Raw genomic sequence first — 18,453 nt, forward strand, 5'->3', positions numbered from 1 at the left:
GCACCGCCCCTGTGCCGCTGCCGGGAGCCGCTAGAGGGGGCTCGGCGACCCCCGGTCAGGGCGAGGGGCCGGGGGCGCGGCGGCGAGGGGGTCCCCCGCGGGGCTGAGGGAGCCCCGCTGGGCGGGCGGTGCGGGGAGCCAGGTCTCCACGCGGGGCTGAGGGCGCTCCGCCAGCCCCGCTGTCCAGGGGGGCACCTCAGCTGCCCGCCGCGACGCCCGGGGACGAGCCCCTGCCTCGGCCGTAGCGTTCCCGCCCGCCTCTGCCCTCCGGGCCGCGTTCACCCCTCGCCGATTTCACTCCCTCCCCTTAATGTTTTATCGCCCTGCGCTCAAAGAGCGCCCGTAAGCTCTGGCCCGGCCCCCCCGGAGCCGCCCACAGGGAGGCGGGCAGGCCCGGCCGGCGGCGCCCGAGGCCGGGACCCCAGCGCCCGGCATGTGGCGGGGCGGGCTCCCGCTGAGGGCCGCGGGCCCCGGCGCGCCGCCGCCCGCCATCGAGTTTCCAGAGGAGAGCCCGGAGCCGCGCTTTGACGGTAAGTGGGGCCCGGGGGCATTCCTGTCCTCGGCGGGAGGGGCGGGGGCGCAGGGAGGTCCCGTCCCCCCTTCCCGGGCTGTCGGCGGGGCCCCGGCTCCCCCCGGCCGGCGGGCGGGAAGCAGGGAGGCGGCGGTTCCCTTCCTCCCTCCCTCCCTTCCCCGCCGCCCTGAGGAGGCGGCAGCCGCGAGGGATGATGCAAGAGCGGGCAGGCCCCGGGGCCGCAGCGGCAGCTCCGCCTGCCCCGGGCAGCGCCTCGGCCTCTCTGCTCAGCTCCTTTCCCTATGCACTTACAAAAATTAATTTGGTTCCTAATTAGCGTCTTAAGCTTCTCGCTCAGTGGCAGCTCCGCGTGGTGCCTTTTTGTGAGCCAGGGTGGTGTGGGAGCTGTGTGGCTTGGTAACGTGGTTGGTATTTTTGGTCAACGGGCATATACCGAGACCTAAATCCATTCGTTTTTTTCCAGAATCCGATGTGCCGGCAGAGCTCCGAGTTGCAAACGGGTCGCAAAAGTTTGTGAATTTTACTTCCACCATCCAAAACCAGCTGCTGCTTGTGTCACTGCTGGAGCATCTCTGCCACATGTACACACACAACCCCGTTCATTCGAAGTGTTTGTTCCGAAGTTAGTAAGAATAGTTCTTTCCTGTCTCTTAAACTGCCTTTCTGCAATGTATACAAGAGTCTTCCACGCAGATTTACAGTGTAATATCAATACAAAGCTATAGGTCCCATCCCACTGGGACAAGAGTAGTTCTGAGAAGAAAATTAACACCCTGAATTAACTTAACTGGGAATGAGGACCTGCCTTATTTTTCAGAACAGCAGCAAAATTTTGTTGTCGATGCAAAGAGCAGTTCTGTTCCAGCTAAATCTCATGCATCATGAGAAGGGTAGCAGGGTATGTTATCTAACTGTTAAACCTGATCTAAAAACACAGAAGAGGAATTTAATAAAAATATTTATCAAGAAATTGCTGTAGCATAGTCTTCACTAAAACTTTCAAAATTATAGTTTGTGAAAATCAGAGTGAATACCTTGATAAGTCTATATTTTCCCGTAAAGTCTTTTGATATAATTCAGGGAGGTTGCGTTTTTAGGTGTGAGGTGTTTCTTTTGAAATCCTTTTGGTATGTGACTTACCTTAGGAGTTTTGTTCATTTAGGCACATTCTTAATGCATTTGAGAAACAATCTCCAAGGTTTTTGTCTCTTGCTATGCATGATTGCAGGGAATAAAACATAGTATGTTGCTTCTACTTAAAATTGAAGGCATTTATAGCATCCAGTAACAATAGCGCAGACAACTGTCATTTTTTTGTTCTTGATGTCTGATGTAGATATTTGGCCCTGGGTCTTACTATTAGCTCTATCAAACCCGAAAATAGCAGGGAAAAAAACCCAACCAAATTTCCCCCTTTTGGGAGAGGAAGAAAAAAACCTCCAACTTGGGCATCTTCCAAAGCATGTGGCTGCTCAGCTTCCCAGTGTGGTTCTGTGGAAAAAGACGTTCTTCCACCGATACAGTTTAGATCAGTTTCCCAAGGGGAATAAAACTAATGAGTAAAAGAAAACCATACGGCAGTAATCATATCTTCTTGCAGTTTTGGCTGCTACATTCATGTTGGCAGGGGTGGGGTTTTCCCACTTTTCTGATATGAATCACTGTCCATAAGGCTCATATAGCAAAATTCCTGGTTTCTTACATGTTCACTTGGAATAAATTTGTACCTCCTTTAAAAGACAAAAGTAATAGGTTGATTTTTTAAATACTGCTACCAAAGAAACATATTTTAAAAAAAACTCTTACAAGGGGGTTTGTTTTAAGATCTTGGAATTCCTAAAACTTTTAAGTACGTTTTTCTAGCATCTTCAGTTTTTGTTAGGTTTTTGGCTGCCACAGCCTTGTTTTACTTCAGCTGAGAAAGATGCGGTGCTTGGGGGGGGGTGGGTGGGTGGGAGTGACTTCATTCTTTACTATGAGTACATGCACTAATGGGTGAGTTTATATGTGAGTTAGAAAAATCTTGACATTACCACTTCTTATTATTAATGCCTGCTCATAATTATGAACATGCCTTGAATTTCTCTTTTTGCTGATCAAAATTAGTCCAAGGGTAACAAGTAAGTGAATGGGTGGCTGTATAATTCATCCGCTGGGATAAGGAAGAGAAGGAGATGCAGTTGTGACCATGAAGGGCACAGCAAATAACTGTATTATGCAAAGGGATTTCCGCAGAGCAGCTCTAGTTAGGATTTAATTAGGGTTTTTTGCTAAGTCTATGGGAAATGGCATTAGAGTAAGAGTGACTGTTCAGTTTTTTAGATGCACTATCTTTCCATTAAAGTTTCTCATTTAAAAAACAGCTGTTTACATAGTCTTATTGGCAGGGTTTATTTAACGTGACCTGTCTCTGTTCCTTTGTACAGTACTTCGTCAGGCTTTCACAAGAACAGGGTTGCTCTCCCCTTTTGCCTTCTGTGATGAATTTAGTACTGTAAGACTGCAGCATAATAGCGCCATTACTGAACTAATGAAAGCAGCTAGTCGACAAATACTTAATGGGGTAAGCTTTGTTAAATTTCTTTGGCAGCCTCTGCATTAAGGAGTTAACACGTCATTGCATCCAAAAAAGCTTTTGTTTGGGGGTTCTTTTAATACTGGATTGGGTCTTTTTAATAATTATATGAAATGGTACTCCCATTCTGCCTTAGCTGTTTGGGATGGCATGTTCTGGTTCTGTAGGTGCAAACCGAAGCTTCTGAAGCCAGCAATATTTTGTTCCTTATTAATATAGTAAAAGAAAGATTTAAGAAAATCTTCGTAAACACAGGCAAGGTGTTTTAAGTATTGCTGCGGCTTTTTTCGACAACGGACAGACATTCATTTTCAGCTTTTAACTGTTTCAGCTGATTATGTTAACACGCTCATGTTTATATTAGTGGAGGGCATAATTTGTATACTGTGTAATGTGCTTCAGGCTTCAGAGCAGTTTGCTTATCTTGCTGCTTGAAGTAAGCTAGTTAATTTTGTCTTTAAGCACATTTTAGAGCCCTCATTTTATCCTGTTTGCCAGCAGAACTCTAAAAGGGCAGTAATCTTTCTGGCAGAGGGATGTTAGCAGATTACTGGTGAGCTAGTAATACTTCAGTGTGGTGAAGCTCTTTGCAGAACGTGAATGACTATCAGTAACCTCATTTTCTTCTAAGAATGTAGTTGTAGTTTGTGTTGTGATTAAGCTGTCTGTGCTGATGGTGTGGTAGACCTGTTATTCTGTTTGGCATGTTTTGGCCTGTTTTTATGTTGGATTTTGTTGTTTTGTAGGAACTTGATAATGGAGATTCTCATGCAATTGGGTATGTATTCAAAGCATTTAGAAATACTAAACTTGACTCCCTCCCTAAAAGTTCTGTGTTCCACCCTGAATTTAATTAATACTGCATTTCTTATTTTGGGTCTGAAATGTAGAAAAAAAGTAGAAATTTCTCCAAACTGTCGAAACGATCTAGTGAAAATTCCTTCTTCAGTACAACTGTTATGGTTAGTGCCACCATTCAGGAAAAAAAGATTTATCAGACGTAAATTTAGAGAAATCATCTTAGTAGTTCTGTTAACACACAAAGTGTGGATTTTAAGCATGTGTGCATGCTGTTGCAGTCTGCTGGTTTTCAGTATTCACTGAAACAGTGAATGGTACCGCATGGTAATGTCAAAGTATTTTCTTCAGATTTTCATAACATAAATACTATTTCTAGATTGTGTACACCTGTAGCCTATATAATACCTTACTTATAAGTTGTAATTTAGTTTAATGCAGCCTAACCTTTTTTTTTAATCAGGGAAAAAGAAGTTCTCTTTGAAACACAGACTTCACGATACTTGCATGAATTTGATGAGGTTGCAAGGCTAGGAAAAGGAGGATATGGTAAAGTATACAAGGTATTCTTCACCTTCTGTTTATAACGAATTGTTTTATATCTAGTTTGTCTTTGAAATTTAGAGTTACTGTTTTGGCTGCTTTGTTTATTTTTCTAACAGAAAACCAAAAATCCTCATTTCCCAATAGAACAGGTGCAAACCAGCACATGTGAAGGCAAGATATATCAGATGCTTTACTTTGCGTCTTTTGACCCTTTTAAAGCAAAGGAAAACTCCTTATTTCTCATGTGAAACACCATGATATATTGACTTAAAACAGCCACAGGAACTGATTAGTCTGCACACCCCAATGTTCCAGTTGTGATTGCTTGAAAAAAAGCAGCCTTAATAGGAATGGAAACTGTCCAACCTAGTGTTGATTTGTATTAAATATTTGTAGCGTATGGCCAGCCTAAGCTTCCCCACGTGGTATGTGCTGCGTGCAGATGAGAGTTGTGGTCTCACAAATTTATTGAGAACCTGGTCCTTTATGAGGACCTAGCAGCATTTTTTTTATTGATGAAAAGATGGCTGTAAAGGTAAGTATTTCACAGAGACTGGATTAGATGTTTGTAGTCCTGAAAGAAGGCAGAAGTAGCATATCCTTATCCTAGGCAGTTGCGGCCTAATCCCGGTTTCATTCTGTGATACTGGGAGAGTTATGTGAATGGAGTGCCAAAATTCATTTTTAGAAAATAGTTAGTTCTAAAGGATTTAATAATTCATTAATCTGAACACATTAACATCTAATTTCATCCTATTATAATTATTTTCAGGTCAGAAACAAGTTAGATGGTCAGTTCTACGCTATTAAAAAAATTGGCATTAAGAAGGCTACAAGAAGAGATTGCATGAAGGTATTTTTTCCTGTGTTTCATCTCTGTTTTAACTCCCTGTCTCTGCTAGCTGATTCTGATTTGATTTAGTAATGCAGTTAATTTTTCCCAAAACATCAAAAATGTTAATAATGCTTTTTAAGCATTCCAAGTTTCTAAAGATTTGACCCTATCAATACCTAGTAGAAAAAAGTGAATGAGAAATATTTAAGCCCATTGAAAGAAACATATTTTTAACTTGAATTTGATCTTCTCTGCAACTATGAAAATATTAATTTGTTTGAAAGCTTCCAATTTTTCTCTATTACTGTAATAATTTTATCTGTTCTTTCTCTGTCAGAAACTGTTATTTTCAGTATCTTTTGGGTTTTCTAAGCACTCAGTATAAAGGACAGTCATCCTGTTTTGGTCTTTCTAGGTGCTACGAGAAGTTAAAGTGCTGGCTGGGCTGCAGCATCCTAATATTGTAGGCTACCACACTGCTTGGATGGAGCAAGTTCAAAGCATACGCCCAAAAGGAAAGTACAGCATATTTGGAATTCCTGCATGCATCCTGCTTATAACCTCTGTACTGTTATTTGCAGAAGAGTATTACTTCTCTGATAAAGTAACTATTTTTCCCCTCCCTAAAACAACCAAAAAAACCCAAGCTACAGGTGACCACCAGGTCTTCGTGTCCCTCTGTGCTCTTCAGTCTCTTGCCTAGTAACTTACCTGTTAACTTAATGATGAATTTGGAACTATGGAAGTATTAGCTTCACTTCTGGTAATATGTAAGGTTTTAAAGTTGTGTGAAGTTCAGTGGAATGCAATGAAGATCTTTTAATGCAAAAAGGAGTGAGTTGAAAAGGAGAAGAAGAATGATTACTGGGGAATGAGCCACTTTAGATATTAGGGGGAAAGTGATGAATAGGGGAAAAAAACCCACAAATTTGCTACTGTGTTTTGAAATCCCAGAGTTGTAGCAAAACTAGAAATGTCACCCACTATGCTTCTCTTCCTATTTGGAAAAGAGTTTAGAAGAACTGAAAGAACCTGGAAATAAAGACTTTAATGGGGAAACCCCCCCACAAACCTTATTATTTTATTTGGCATAGGAGAGTGTTTAAAATTGATGAATTGCCTGTTACAGTTCTCCAGTGACAAAGCAATCTGGTTTTTTGTGTATCAGCTACTGTCTGTCACTGTTGAGAATTTATCTACTTCTATGTTCATTTTACACCTTACCGTGCCCCCTGTTTTTTTCTCTTTAGTTTCTCTGTTCTCGGCTCTTCCCACAGTTTGTCCTTTGGTCCCTTTGTAACCCTAATTTGTTGGTCCCTTTCCTTTCTTGTCCTTTTCCGGAATGACTTTAGCAATTAAATCTTTTGATCCTCTCTTAGTGGGAGGTTTGCTTATGCTCTATATGACTTTATTGCTTTCCAAGTCAGTGACTTGATGCCCCGTCAGCTATAAGCACAAAAGAAAATGCATAGGAAGTTGACAGTCTAGCAAAACAAACAAGACTTTTTAACCAATGATACTGAGAATCTTGAAGGATGCAACTTTTTAGTGCTAGGAGTACCTCACATGTATTTAATGGTGATAATGTAACTAGAACTTTAGGTAGGTCCTGTGGTACTTAACAATTTTCTTTGGCTTACAAGATTGGTGTTTTGTATTTGCTTCTGTGTGCAAAAACAAAACTGCTTTTTTCACATAAATACACAATTTTAATGAAAATTATTTCCAAATTTATAAAGTACCTTCAAAACAGCAGCAGGGTGACACAAAGGCTTGTGCCTTGTGGAATAGTTTCTTTAACTGTGCATTATCATATACGTTATAAGCCCTAATTCTGAACAGGCTAACTTCTTAAAGGTGAAATCTAGAGGAACATCTAAGACAGCCCTGTACAACCCTTTCCATGATCTCGTACAGCATGTGATTTCTTTTCATTTAGAGAAAAATGAGAAGCATGATAGGGTTGCTTCTTAGTAGGCTAACAAGCACCTTTTGCAGCAGCAGAAATAGAGAAAAAGCTATCTACAGGTAATGAAGTTAAATGCAGTAAGATGCTGTAGCTTAAATGTTAATTTAAGGTAAATATTTGCATGCTTGGATTTGTAAAATACCATATTTATCTTCTCTTCCAATAGATAAAACAATAATGGAGTTGCAGCCATTATCTTTGGAGCAAGAGAGTAGCAAGTAAGTATTATAAATCTCAATGATAACATTTATTTGGCTTTAACAAAAGGTTTTTTTTTAAAGTTGAATGAGTACAGAATTTGGCATATATTGAACAAGTGCTTTGTGCTTTTTGCTCCCAAATTATAACCCAAAAAAGTTAATTATCCGTGTCATTGATTCCCTTCTTGTTGTGTAAGCTGGAAAATACTACTGGATACATCTACCTTCTTTGGATCTCTCAGTTTCTGAGTGCCTGAATGTAGTACTGGGCTTCAGGTTTACTTCAAACGTTCTGTGCCAGTCAGCAACACTGATTAGCACTGTGGGGTCTTACTAGAGTGATGGGGCCTTCTGTTTCTCAGAAGTGTTGATTAGCCCTTTCAATAAAGAGATGGAGTGTCCTGTGAGAAGGACAGCGTAACTTCCTAAGTTTAAAGGAATGGAGATACATCATAGTTCTGTCCAGTAACGCTGTGTCCTAGGACCGTCTGTATCTATGGGCTGTCTGGGTCAGCTGTCAGAAATCCCTCCTGGGGGAAGGTATTAAAAAGGCTGGAGCCTGCACTGCCTGTTACGTAAATTTTTACGTGGGGAAGCAGCTGAACTCTTACTCTGCAATGCAGATTGCAATTGCAGAAAAAAAAAGGAAAAAGTCTTCAGAACAGTGTGTCACAAATAGACGGTATAAAACTGTACATATTTTGATTTCTCTCCCTTACTTGATTATTTTCAGTGATCACTGTCACATCCGGAGTGTGGGAAGTGATAGTTCAATTATCTTTGCTGACCTTACTTCACAAGAAAAGAAGTCCTGTGACATTACTGGTCTCAGAAGTCTGGGTAGTGAATCAGTGCAGAATATGGATGTAAGGAATGATACTACAAACAGCAATAGTAAACAGTGTATGAAACCAAATAAATGTGAATTATCCATAGGATTACAAGACGACTCTGTAAATAGTGTTAGCAGTAGGTCAAGCGATGTAAAAAATCATTCATCACGGGGATCTCATTCTAGTCTGGATCAAGATGCTAGCACTGGCAGTAAGTCCTACACTGAAGAATGCTCCAGGAATGATGTAGCACTCTGTGGAGACTTTGAGGTAAATACAATTGTCTTTAAGTATACTTAACTGCTGTCTAATTTAATGATGTTTGTAAAGTAGCATTTGGTAGACAGAGGAATGATTTATAATGATAAATTAAAAAATATGAAATGACTGCTATTACAGCCAAAAATACAGACAATTTTTTCTTCAGTGGGTAACACCATTACAAGGAAGCTGACCAGAGGAGCTGGCAAAACTCAGCATACAAGAAAGTTTCCATGTGTTAGTCATCTTGGGTCCTTTCAAAGTACCTACATGAATAAAAACTGCTACTCTTGCATAAAAAAAAAAATAAATCAAACTGGAAAATCTTCAGCATTCAGTAATGGTGGCTAATTCAGATATTATTGATGAAAGTGTCTAGGTATGTAATGTGGTGCCTATACAGTGTAGGATTACATGTGAAAAAGAGAGAATCAGATTTGGGCAGGGAATCACCACTCTACCTATGCTTCTAAAACTTTGCTTGTATTCATACCACTGAAATGTTTTGTATAACACAGCCAGCTCTGGAATGCTTCAAGCTTTTGCTATCATTTGGAGTTCCTTCTTGCAAGAAATCCAAGATTTTAAAGGTGTTAGCTTGAGTTGTCCAGGTTATCAAATGGACTAGTACATTATCAGAAACCGAGGATGAAATTACATGTTACTGTTAATAAATCATAAAATTCCATATCAAGAGGTGGATTTTTTTTGCTATTTTATATTAGTTTACACTATTTTGTTAAGCCAGAATGAACTTCTGTTCAGTATGTCTAGAAGCTTTTAAATGCTAATTTGAATATTAAGTAGCTGGCTGTTCTGTTAGCTTTTATCATATAGCAATGGTTAAAATTTGAAGAACAAGCAAAAAAAAACCCAACAAAACTAGATAGCATTGTGGTATCTGCTTTTTGAATGCAGTAGGTTAATAATAGTGTATTCAATGTCATTTTGGTATCTAACTCTTTTTAATAAAAAAATTTTTGGTTTACTCACTAAAAATAACTAGAGGAAATACTGTTTATAATATAGTGGCGCAATCATGGACCATTATTTTTCTGTTAGGTGGAGTATCGTTTGATGCTTCATATACAAATGCAACTGTGTGAAATATCCTTGTGGGATTGGATTGTTGACCGTAATAAAAGATGCGATGAGAGAACAGAGGAGAATTCCAGTAAGATTCATCACTATCTTAAAAATTTACTTATTCATTATTAAGCAAATACTTATGTGTTCCTAATTGGAAGTCCACTTGCCTGATTTTATGTTTTACTTGAGCAGCTTATAATATGGATCATCTTCATTAGATTTTTTTATTCACTTAATCAGATGGCAGCTAGTATTGAATATTTGTGTGATGAATGTTGGGAAAAGGTATTTTAAGTTCGTGAGTTTCAGACAGCTCTTCAAAAAAGAGGGAATGTACGCCTGAGGCATAGTTGTTACTTGAAGAGATCTGAGCCTGGACAGTACTACTTATTTGGAGCAGAGTTTTTTTTATTGAGAGAATCTGCTTTTTCTCAGTAAGCTGTTTAAATAATTGAACTTTTGCTTTGGTAATAGTCTTGCTGCTACAAAATAGAGCTTTTCACAGGCTAATTTATCAGTTGTGCAAAATATAAATACATCTTTTGCTTCAGACAGGTTACAACATACTTGAAAGCTTTTAAGTTTGTTTATAAGAATCAAAACTTCTATGCAGCCTAATTTGTCATTGTTCTAAAGAATCTTAACATTTATTTTACTTCAGTGGCCAGAGGAGTTCTCATGCCCTGATACCAAACTGTCTTCAATAATTGTTGACATTGGGAAGAACAAGTCTAATGCTCTTAAAGCATTACAGACACTGTCCTTTCTCTGGGGTATAAAAAAAGCATATGCTTAACAGATTGTAAGACATAAACTGTATGATTAATGTTTAATCTTAGTTTTAATCACTATGAAGATAAATCTGTTGTTCTCTTTAGTCATGGAGTCAGGTTTACCAGCTAACTATCAGCTGACTTCCACTAATCTCTCCTGTAAGCATTGGCTTTTACCTTTCATAAGCTAATTTCATAATGACATTCCTCATCAGGAAGTGAGAGAATCACTAGAGCATTTGACCTTGCAAAACACCGTTTACAGACATTTTCACAGGCGACAGGAGAGGAAAGGTGAATTCAATCATAGGTTAGACATTAAGAAACATAAATCCAAGTCAGAGTAAATGGTGAGTGTTTGAAGTGGCAACAGACATGTTAGACCTGGGTCATTAGAGGAGAAAGACAATGCAGTTCAATAAAATAATAATGTGGGAAATGGTAAAAACAGAGAGATGGTAAATTTACTTAGGACAGCTACAGCCAGAGGAGAATGGGGTAATTTCAGAGGGTAGCACAACAGCAGGATTAGGATCCAAAAAGGAAGGGTGCAAATCAATACAGAAAACATGTAATTACATAAGTTAGTAAGCTTTTATCTGGAACTGTATTTTTCATTCGAATCCAGCACTTATATGGAAGTAAGGAGTTTGCTAAATTCATAATCAAATAGCTGTCTGATAGGGATTGGAGGAATCTTTTCAGGCAAACATGTTCATGTCCCCTGAACTTTCCTTTTTGGGATTTTGAGATTAGTAACTTTGCTATTTCAAAAATACTATCTTAGGAGAAGCATGGGAAATTCCATTTTTAAACTGCTCATTCTGTTAAAAATTTCTTCCACATCATAAACAAACAGAATTCAACAAGATATACCACCATAAACTTAAATAACTCAGTAAAATTAGCTGAAATAATTTAGATTTAAAATTTTATTAAGGTCCATATCATCTTGTGGATGTCAGCTGGACAATGAAAATTTTTCAAGAGTTATTAGAAGGAGTATGCTATATTCACAGCGTGGGAGTGATGCATCGAGACATTAAAGTAAGTTCATGGAATTATTACTTGAGGTTGGAGAAAACAGATAATTTCCATTATGGGAGAATGGAAGCAACTTCGTAGTTAAATTTGAGATGACCTAGGCTCTTAAGAATTTAGCTATGTTACATACAAAAAAATACATTGTCTCCTCTATACCAGTATCATGCTTTCTTTACTATAAGCATAGTACTCAATTACATTGACTTACAAGTGAATTACGATTAAGCTCTGGAAATGTTTTCTCCTTTGTGAAGCCATTTTCTTGTCCTAAATGGGGATGGTAAGATTGGTTTTGTTTTGTCTTGGTCTTTCCTTAACAAGGGTAGGACCTAAATTACCTAATTACCTTAAAAAAATTTCTTCTAGATAATTATATCAATAAGCAAAGCTCCTTCACTGCATCTCAGTTTGCTAACTGCATACCAGTTAGCTTTTCAAATTATGTTCAAGTTATAGTTACTTGATATAAAAAAAAATATAAATCCTTCAGTTGCACATAATTGCTGTCTTTCAAAATGGTTGCTATCTCCTCAAAGGGACTGAAATTAATTACAGGTGATGTTACTGGGTGAATGCAAATTTTTTGTTTAATTTCTGTTAAAAGTAATGAAGACAAGACTTACAAAAATAACACTTTGAATGATTAGAATAGGATGCCCTTTATATGTTCCTATGGGTTTTTTTTTTTATTCTAATCATAAGAATAGTTTTGACTTAGTGGCTGGCTTGGATGTGAGTCATAGGTAGGTATCTCTTTGCTTCCTGCCTGCACCCCACCCTTAAACTGATAAGACTTGAATAGCAGGGAATTGGATGTGTATTTTCCTACTCTACTTTCTACAGAGGTTCTCTACATCTAATATGGTAGCTATATGAGGAAATCAGTGTAAAAATCATCTTAATTATTAAAACTCCACATGTGGAAACTTGGAACTAGTTGAAAGCACACAAATCTTTGTTCTTGATTAATTTAAAAAAAATGCCAACTGTTTCAGGGTCAGCAGTTTTTCAGTTTGCTGTAAATACTAGACAAATTTCGTAGGAGAATTTGAAGTGCTGTGTAGCCTCTTGTTTTTCCTGTAGCATAAAACATTGTTTTAAGTTAATCTCTTTTTGTAGATAAAGTCACTTTTTAAGATAAAATTACTTAGACTAAAAGTTCTGGACTGGTAGGGTATAACATAGTAACAGGTCCTAAAACTTTAGTTGTCAGAACAAACTTTGAGTTGCCATGATGTAACAGAAGCTTGATCATTAAATATTTGTTAACCACAGCTTTTTTGTGCCTGTCAGGAGTGCATAGGATGGTGTTAATGCCTTCAGTTCCTCTATTTCCTAGTTTTAGAGCATGAGAAATGAGCCATAGTTCAGCTTCAGGCTGGTGAAGCTCACAGAAGTGTAAGCAAGCAGAAGTTCCATCTCATCTGTACATACAGAGTCTGGCAGTGCTTGGCCCTCTAGATTGTAAAATCATAGCATGGGTTGGGTTGGAAGGAACCTTTAAAGACAATCATTACAACCCTCCTTGCCACGGGCAGGGACACCTCCCACCAGCCCAGGGTGCTCCCAGCCCCATCCAGCCTGGCCTTGAGCACTGCCAGGGATGGGGCACCCACAGCTGCTCTGGGCAGCCTGGGCCAGCGCCTCACCACCCTCACAGTAAAAAATGTCATCGTTCTATCCAGTCTAAATGTACCTTCTTTTGGTTTAAAACTCTTGCCACTTGTTCTGTCACTACTGGCCCTAGTAAAAAGTGTCTGTCTTAGGGTTTTTTTGTTTTTGTTGTTTCTTTTTTTTTATAAGCCCCTACTATATATTGAAAGACACAGTATGGTTTCCCTGGAGCCTTCTTTTTTCCAGGCTGAACAACCCCAACTCTTTCAGCCTTGCTTCACAGGAGAGGTGTTCCAGCCCTCAGACTATTTTTGTGACCGTCCTCTGGACCTGCTCTAACAGGTCCATGTGTGTCTTGTGCTGAGGACCCCAAGGCTGGATGCAGAGCTCCAGGTGGGGTCTCCACAAGAGCAGGGTAGAGGGGGAGCATCACCTCTCTCAACCTGCTGGCCACGCTGCTTTTGATGCAGCCCAAAACATGATTTGCTTTCTGGGCTGCAAGCACACGTTGCCAGCTCATACCCGATTTTTCATCCATCAGGACCCCCAAGTCCTCCTCTGCAGGGCTGTTTGCAGCTTAGGAAGTACGTTCAACAGTGATTGGTGTTGTGTGTCCAAGTCAAGGGATAGTACTTCTGGTTATGGTTTCTCTTTGTATTGAGTAAAACAAAATTCACATTCAAAATTATCAATAGATGTGATTCTGCCATATGTTGTATTAGGTCAGGTGTACAGTGATTTGGGGAAATGAATTTATATGATTGCTTGAACTATATGTAGCACCTAACTTAAAATAGCTATTTATGGATATTTCTAGAATTTTTCTTTTTAAAACTCGTGTGAGTGTTAATTAGCCATGCTACAGCAGTGTCTCTACAGAGTTCAACTGTGCTGTGAGTGTGAATGAATAGCCCTAGTTTTGAGTTACCACCAATGATTTAATTTGATATTGCCTATTTCATTTATTGGAAGAAATGCTGAATAGTGTTTCACACTCTTCTCCCATTCTCTGTGTGATTTAATTTCTGTTTTAAACTTGACAGTTTGTCTTGTGTTTTGTATTTAGTGATTCCTTGAACAGAAGCCATTCCAAGTTTTCGCACTCGTTTCACCTGTTTATACAAAATTTTTCAGTTCTCTTATGTGCTTTTTGAGATGGGAGACTCAGAACTGCAGGTGGTAGTGAAGATGGCAGTGTATGAATTCACCTGGTGTCACAATGTTTTCTTCTTTACCTTCCTCTCCCCACCAATAATGTACAGTTTGGTTTATGGACTGCTATTGAGCATTTTCAGAGCAGCCTGTTGCCATGCTTAAAGCTGTAGTAGTCAATTTACAGACAGTTGTTACATATTTAAAATTGGGATTGTTTTCTTCATTTACATTTTCATGTTTACTTTTACAGAATTCCTTTTGTCATTATACTTCCTGCAATATCCTTCCAGAGTTCTTCGCGTTCAGACCTCATTCTGATTCCTCTGAACAACACCATACTGCCAGAAAACTCTCTCATCTCTCTGTTCACCCTCCGTTTTCTAACCATTTACAAACACGTTGTTCAGCATAGTTCCCTTCATGGGGAAATGCTGACCATTTATCGCTGTCCTTTCTTTTCTGTCTTGTTAAATTAGTTATCTATGTGGGGACCTTCCTTCTTTCCCTCTTTTTTTTTTTAAAAAAGCGTAGCATTTCTTAATCTAAAAGCATTTGTAATCAGAAATTATAATCTTGATCAAATGGTTACCTGGAGGGCGAGCAGGGCTGTGAGTTGTAGGGTGTGATCAGCTAGTAAAGCTTCAACAGTGCTACTGTCATCTTCCATTATTGCTTCATACAGTGTTTGTGGCCTGGATTTTATTTCCTTTACCCACAGGAAAACATTGTGGCAGGCCTGCTGGCTCCTTTGGTTATATTCCTTGTAGACCAGGGAATTTTAATTTTTGTAATGAAAATCCATAATCAGAAATGGAATTTCTGGCATTTGAATTTCAGGATTTGGAATCTGGCATTTGAACAGTGCCATTCTTTGGGACGTTACAAGACGTTTGGTTCCAGAATAGCTTTGAAGTAACGGCATTATTCAGTGTAGCATTAAGAGTACTATAAAACCAGAAAAAGCTTAAGAATGTGAAAAAAGGCTCAAGTTGCCTTTGCTTTCTTGCTAGTAGTTGTTTAGTAGAAAATAAAACCCTGTACTAAGCAATAGTGCTTTCACTTCTTACCCAAATGTAGCTAAGCTCAGAAACCTGGTGATACAGGCTAAGTAAAACCAGTAATTTCATATTCTGTTTTCTTTTATCTGGCAAGTTGTCCTGGTTTCAGCTGGGATAGAGGTGATTTTCTTCTTAGTAGCTGGTGCACTGATGTGCTTTGGATTTGCTGCGAGATCAATGTTATAACACCGATGGGTTTAGTTGTTGCTAGCTAACGTTTATACTAAGTCAAGGAATATTCAGTTTCTCAGGCCCTGCAGCAAGAGTCCTGGAGGGGCACAGGAAACTGGGAGGGGACACAGCCAGGACAGCTGACCCGAACTAGCCAAAGGGGTGTTCTATACCACAGAACTCATACCATACTCATACATACTCATACCATGCTCCGTATATAAAGCAGGGGGAGTTGGCCGAGGCCTGCCGATGGCTGCTCGAGGGCTGGCTGGGCATCGGTCAGCAGGTGGTGAACCAGTTGTGCTGTGCGTCACTTATTTTCTTTTCTCCATTCCCTTTGGATTTTGTTCCTCTCCCCTTCTTCCTCCTTTTCATTATAATGGTTGTTGTTAATGTTTTTATTTTATTTCTAATATTAAATTGTTCTTATCTCAACCCTCAAGTTTTACATTCCTTCCTGATTCTCCTCCCCATCCCTCTGCGGGTTTGGGGGGTGAGTGAGTGGCTGTCTGGTTACCGGCTGGGATTAAACCACAACCCAAGTGTGTCTTTTTATTTTATTTTTTTTTAGAGACACAATGCTAGCATTTCTCTTCCTTAGTGGTCCTAAACCCAAAATATATGGATACAACTATTTCAGTTTTTCCAGTCAGTGCTCTCTAGTCAAGTCTCTCGTAATTTGGGGGTTTTTCATAGCAACTTCCCAGAACCAAGTAGCATGTTGCAGCTGTGCTTATCATTTAGAAAAGTGTATTTTGTTTTACATGATGTCTAGCCCAAAGATGATAATTTATTCCTCCTTCCTGCTACATCAGTTGGTCTAATTTCCTGTCTGCTCTTGCCTATTCCTGTTAACATTACTGTTCTGGAAATTTCCCACTTTTGGTTGGCGGAAAAAGAAAAGAAAAAAAAAGTATCTTTCCACTAAACCGTTGTCTTTCCTGTTTTGCTTTTCTTCATTTTTTTAAAGATCTTTACTATGTGGTCTTTCTGCCCAAATGCGATAGCTAACACATGATTTAGTATCAGCTATGACTTTTTTTTTCTCTTACTAATGAAAGTTTTAAGTAATTATTATACCTGTGAAGCACTGGATTTTATAGATTTTGAAACAGCTGAAATTTCAGTTTTGTATTTACGTTTTATACGGTCTTGTTTTGTAGCCCAGAAATATCTTTCTACATGGATCAGATCATCATGTAAAAATAGGAGACTTTGGATTAGCCTGCAAAGACCTTCTTTGGGATGATGCAGACCAGTGGTTTAAGACAGAAAGGATAAAAGGTAAGAGAAAAAAGCCTAATAGGTTTCAGTGTCTTTAAGTTTCTATGCTATAAAAACCTTAAATTTTTAAGTGAAATGGTAACAATGTAACATAAGGTTGAGTACCTCGAAATTGCCTTTTTAAAGGACTGACACATACTTCAGGAGTGGGAACTTGCCTCTATGCCTCACCAGAACAATTGCAGGGCTCTCACTATGATGTCAAGGTAGGAGTTTTGTTTTTTTTTTTCTATTAACACATGATGATAGATAATAGGAATAAAACAAGCCTTTCAGTAGGTAAATACATAATATTTGGTAAATACACAAACATTCCTCCTGCTGTTACTCTTTATGGATTTCAACTTTGTCTTCTAGTTTGCTACTAATGTGAAAATTACTTGTTTCTAAGATCATCTTGAGGAATGTATATAGATTAATTTGTGTTTCTTTAGTGGTGTCATATACTTCTCATATCATCATGCACCTTCAGTGTTGTGAAACTCTTTCATACCATGATTTTTGCAAGGAAAAGGAATCTATTAAGTAATTAAAAATAGCAGTTATCCCAGAACTTTTTCTTCACCCTGTTACCAGTCAGACATGTACAGCATGGGTGTTATCCTGCTAGAACTCTTCCAACCATTTGGAACAGAAATGGAAAGAACAGAAGTTCTTACACAGTTAAGGAATGGCCAAATTCCTCAGGCTTTCTACAAAAAATGGCCTATTCAAGCCAAGTACGTTAAACTCCTCACCAGTCAGAGATCTACAGAAAGACCGACTGCTGCTCAGCTTCGTGAAAGCGAACTGTTTCATACCACAGAACATGTAAGTTATGCCAGTAACTTCAACCTTTACAGGATAAAGAAATATAAAAGGAAAATTCCATTTGTTTCCCTGCCTGTATTATGGGATTTTTTTATTTTTAACTTTAGAGGATTGTGTGATTGAGACTTTTTTTTGTAATCCCGATTACAGTATTCAACATGCTCTATTAATGTTCCTGGTGTCTTTGCAATGAGATAAATGGTCATTAAGTATAGGTAACTTTAAGAAGACTGGACAGTTGATTTACCTACAGCTGGAGGTATTTTTACAGGTCAGAAAAGCTTCTGAAGCTTTCAGTCAGCTCTGCAGAATCTTTTTATCATTTTCCCTCTCCTCGCCACAATTCTTTGTTGATGGATTAAGTTCTGGCATCAAATACCCAGAATTGCTGTGGCGCTGCAGAATGTGTGTGGATTGAAAACCACTCAAATAGGTTAATAAGGCTTTATCTTTGCTTGTCTATAAATGAAGTAAACTGACTGTCATTATCAGGTTATTTCTAACCTACAACAGAAGGTGAGAGAACAAGAGGAAGAAATAGAGAAACTGAGAGAGACAATACGACTGCTTTCTGAAGAAAGAGATGAACATACGCAACTCGGTTCTCCTGTTTAAGTACAGGAAGAACTAACCTCTATTGCATGATAAGTTATATAAAAATGTTTCTTTTTTTACATAAAAATATTGCAATGCATTTTGATTCTCCTGTCTGTTCTTTAAAGGTATTAATCTTTTTGTCTTAGTTTGGATGTCGCCGGTCAACAGAAAGGATTCACATTACGCTTAGCCTCAGCACAATTTAACTTGTGTAAATTACCATTTGGGTTACAGGGAAGAATATACAGAAAAACTGAAACTGCAGTTTGTATTTACCTAGGACTATTTTAGATGCTTTATAATCAT

General features: G+C 38.8%; 1 protein-coding gene across 3 annotated transcripts; it reads left to right on the forward strand.

Moving 5' to 3' along the window:
• The first annotated feature begins 137 nt into the window (after window positions 1-137).
• On the forward strand, window positions 138-18,244 carry EIF2AK1 (eukaryotic translation initiation factor 2 alpha kinase 1). 3 transcript variants are annotated; one of them, XM_056334356.1, is made up of 15 exons: window positions 141-530; window positions 996-1,154; window positions 2,959-3,095; window positions 3,854-3,885; window positions 4,369-4,468; window positions 5,224-5,304; window positions 5,702-5,799; window positions 7,420-7,473; window positions 8,189-8,558; window positions 9,612-9,723; window positions 11,352-11,458; window positions 16,620-16,740; window positions 16,867-16,946; window positions 17,317-17,550; window positions 18,043-18,244. In XM_056334356.1, the coding sequence occupies exons 1-15, from the start codon at window positions 434-436 to the stop codon at window positions 18,163-18,165; spliced, it is 1,905 nt and encodes a 634-aa protein (XP_056190331.1). In that variant the 5' UTR covers window positions 141-433; the 3' UTR covers window positions 18,166-18,244. The 3 variants fall into 3 exon arrangements, with proteins under 3 accessions (XP_056190333.1, XP_056190331.1, XP_056190332.1); XM_056334357.1 differs by having other exon boundaries at window positions 8,474-8,558; XM_056334358.1 differs by lacking the exon at window positions 18,043-18,244 and having other exon boundaries at window positions 138-530; window positions 17,321-17,492.
• The last annotated feature ends 209 nt before the right edge of the window (window positions 18,245-18,453 follow it).

The sequence above is a fragment of the Falco biarmicus genome, chromosome 4 (assembly GCF_023638135.1).
Source record: "Falco biarmicus isolate bFalBia1 chromosome 4, bFalBia1.pri, whole genome shotgun sequence".
Taxonomy (NCBI): Eukaryota; Metazoa; Chordata; class Aves; order Falconiformes; family Falconidae; genus Falco; species Falco biarmicus.

Bases quoted from the DNA above. Each gene is read 5' to 3' on its own strand.
- EIF2AK1 (XM_056334356.1), top strand. From the start codon at position 434: ATGTGGCGGGGCGGGCTCCCGCTGAGGGCCGCGGGCCCCGGCGCGCCG. The intron at 4,469-5,223 runs GTATTCTTCACC...AATTATTTTCAG, and splicing joins GATATGGTAAAGTATACAAG to GTCAGAAACAAGTTAGATGG. The intron at 9,724-11,351 runs GTAAGATTCATC...AATTTTATTAAG, and splicing joins GAGAACAGAGGAGAATTCCA to GTCCATATCATCTTGTGGAT.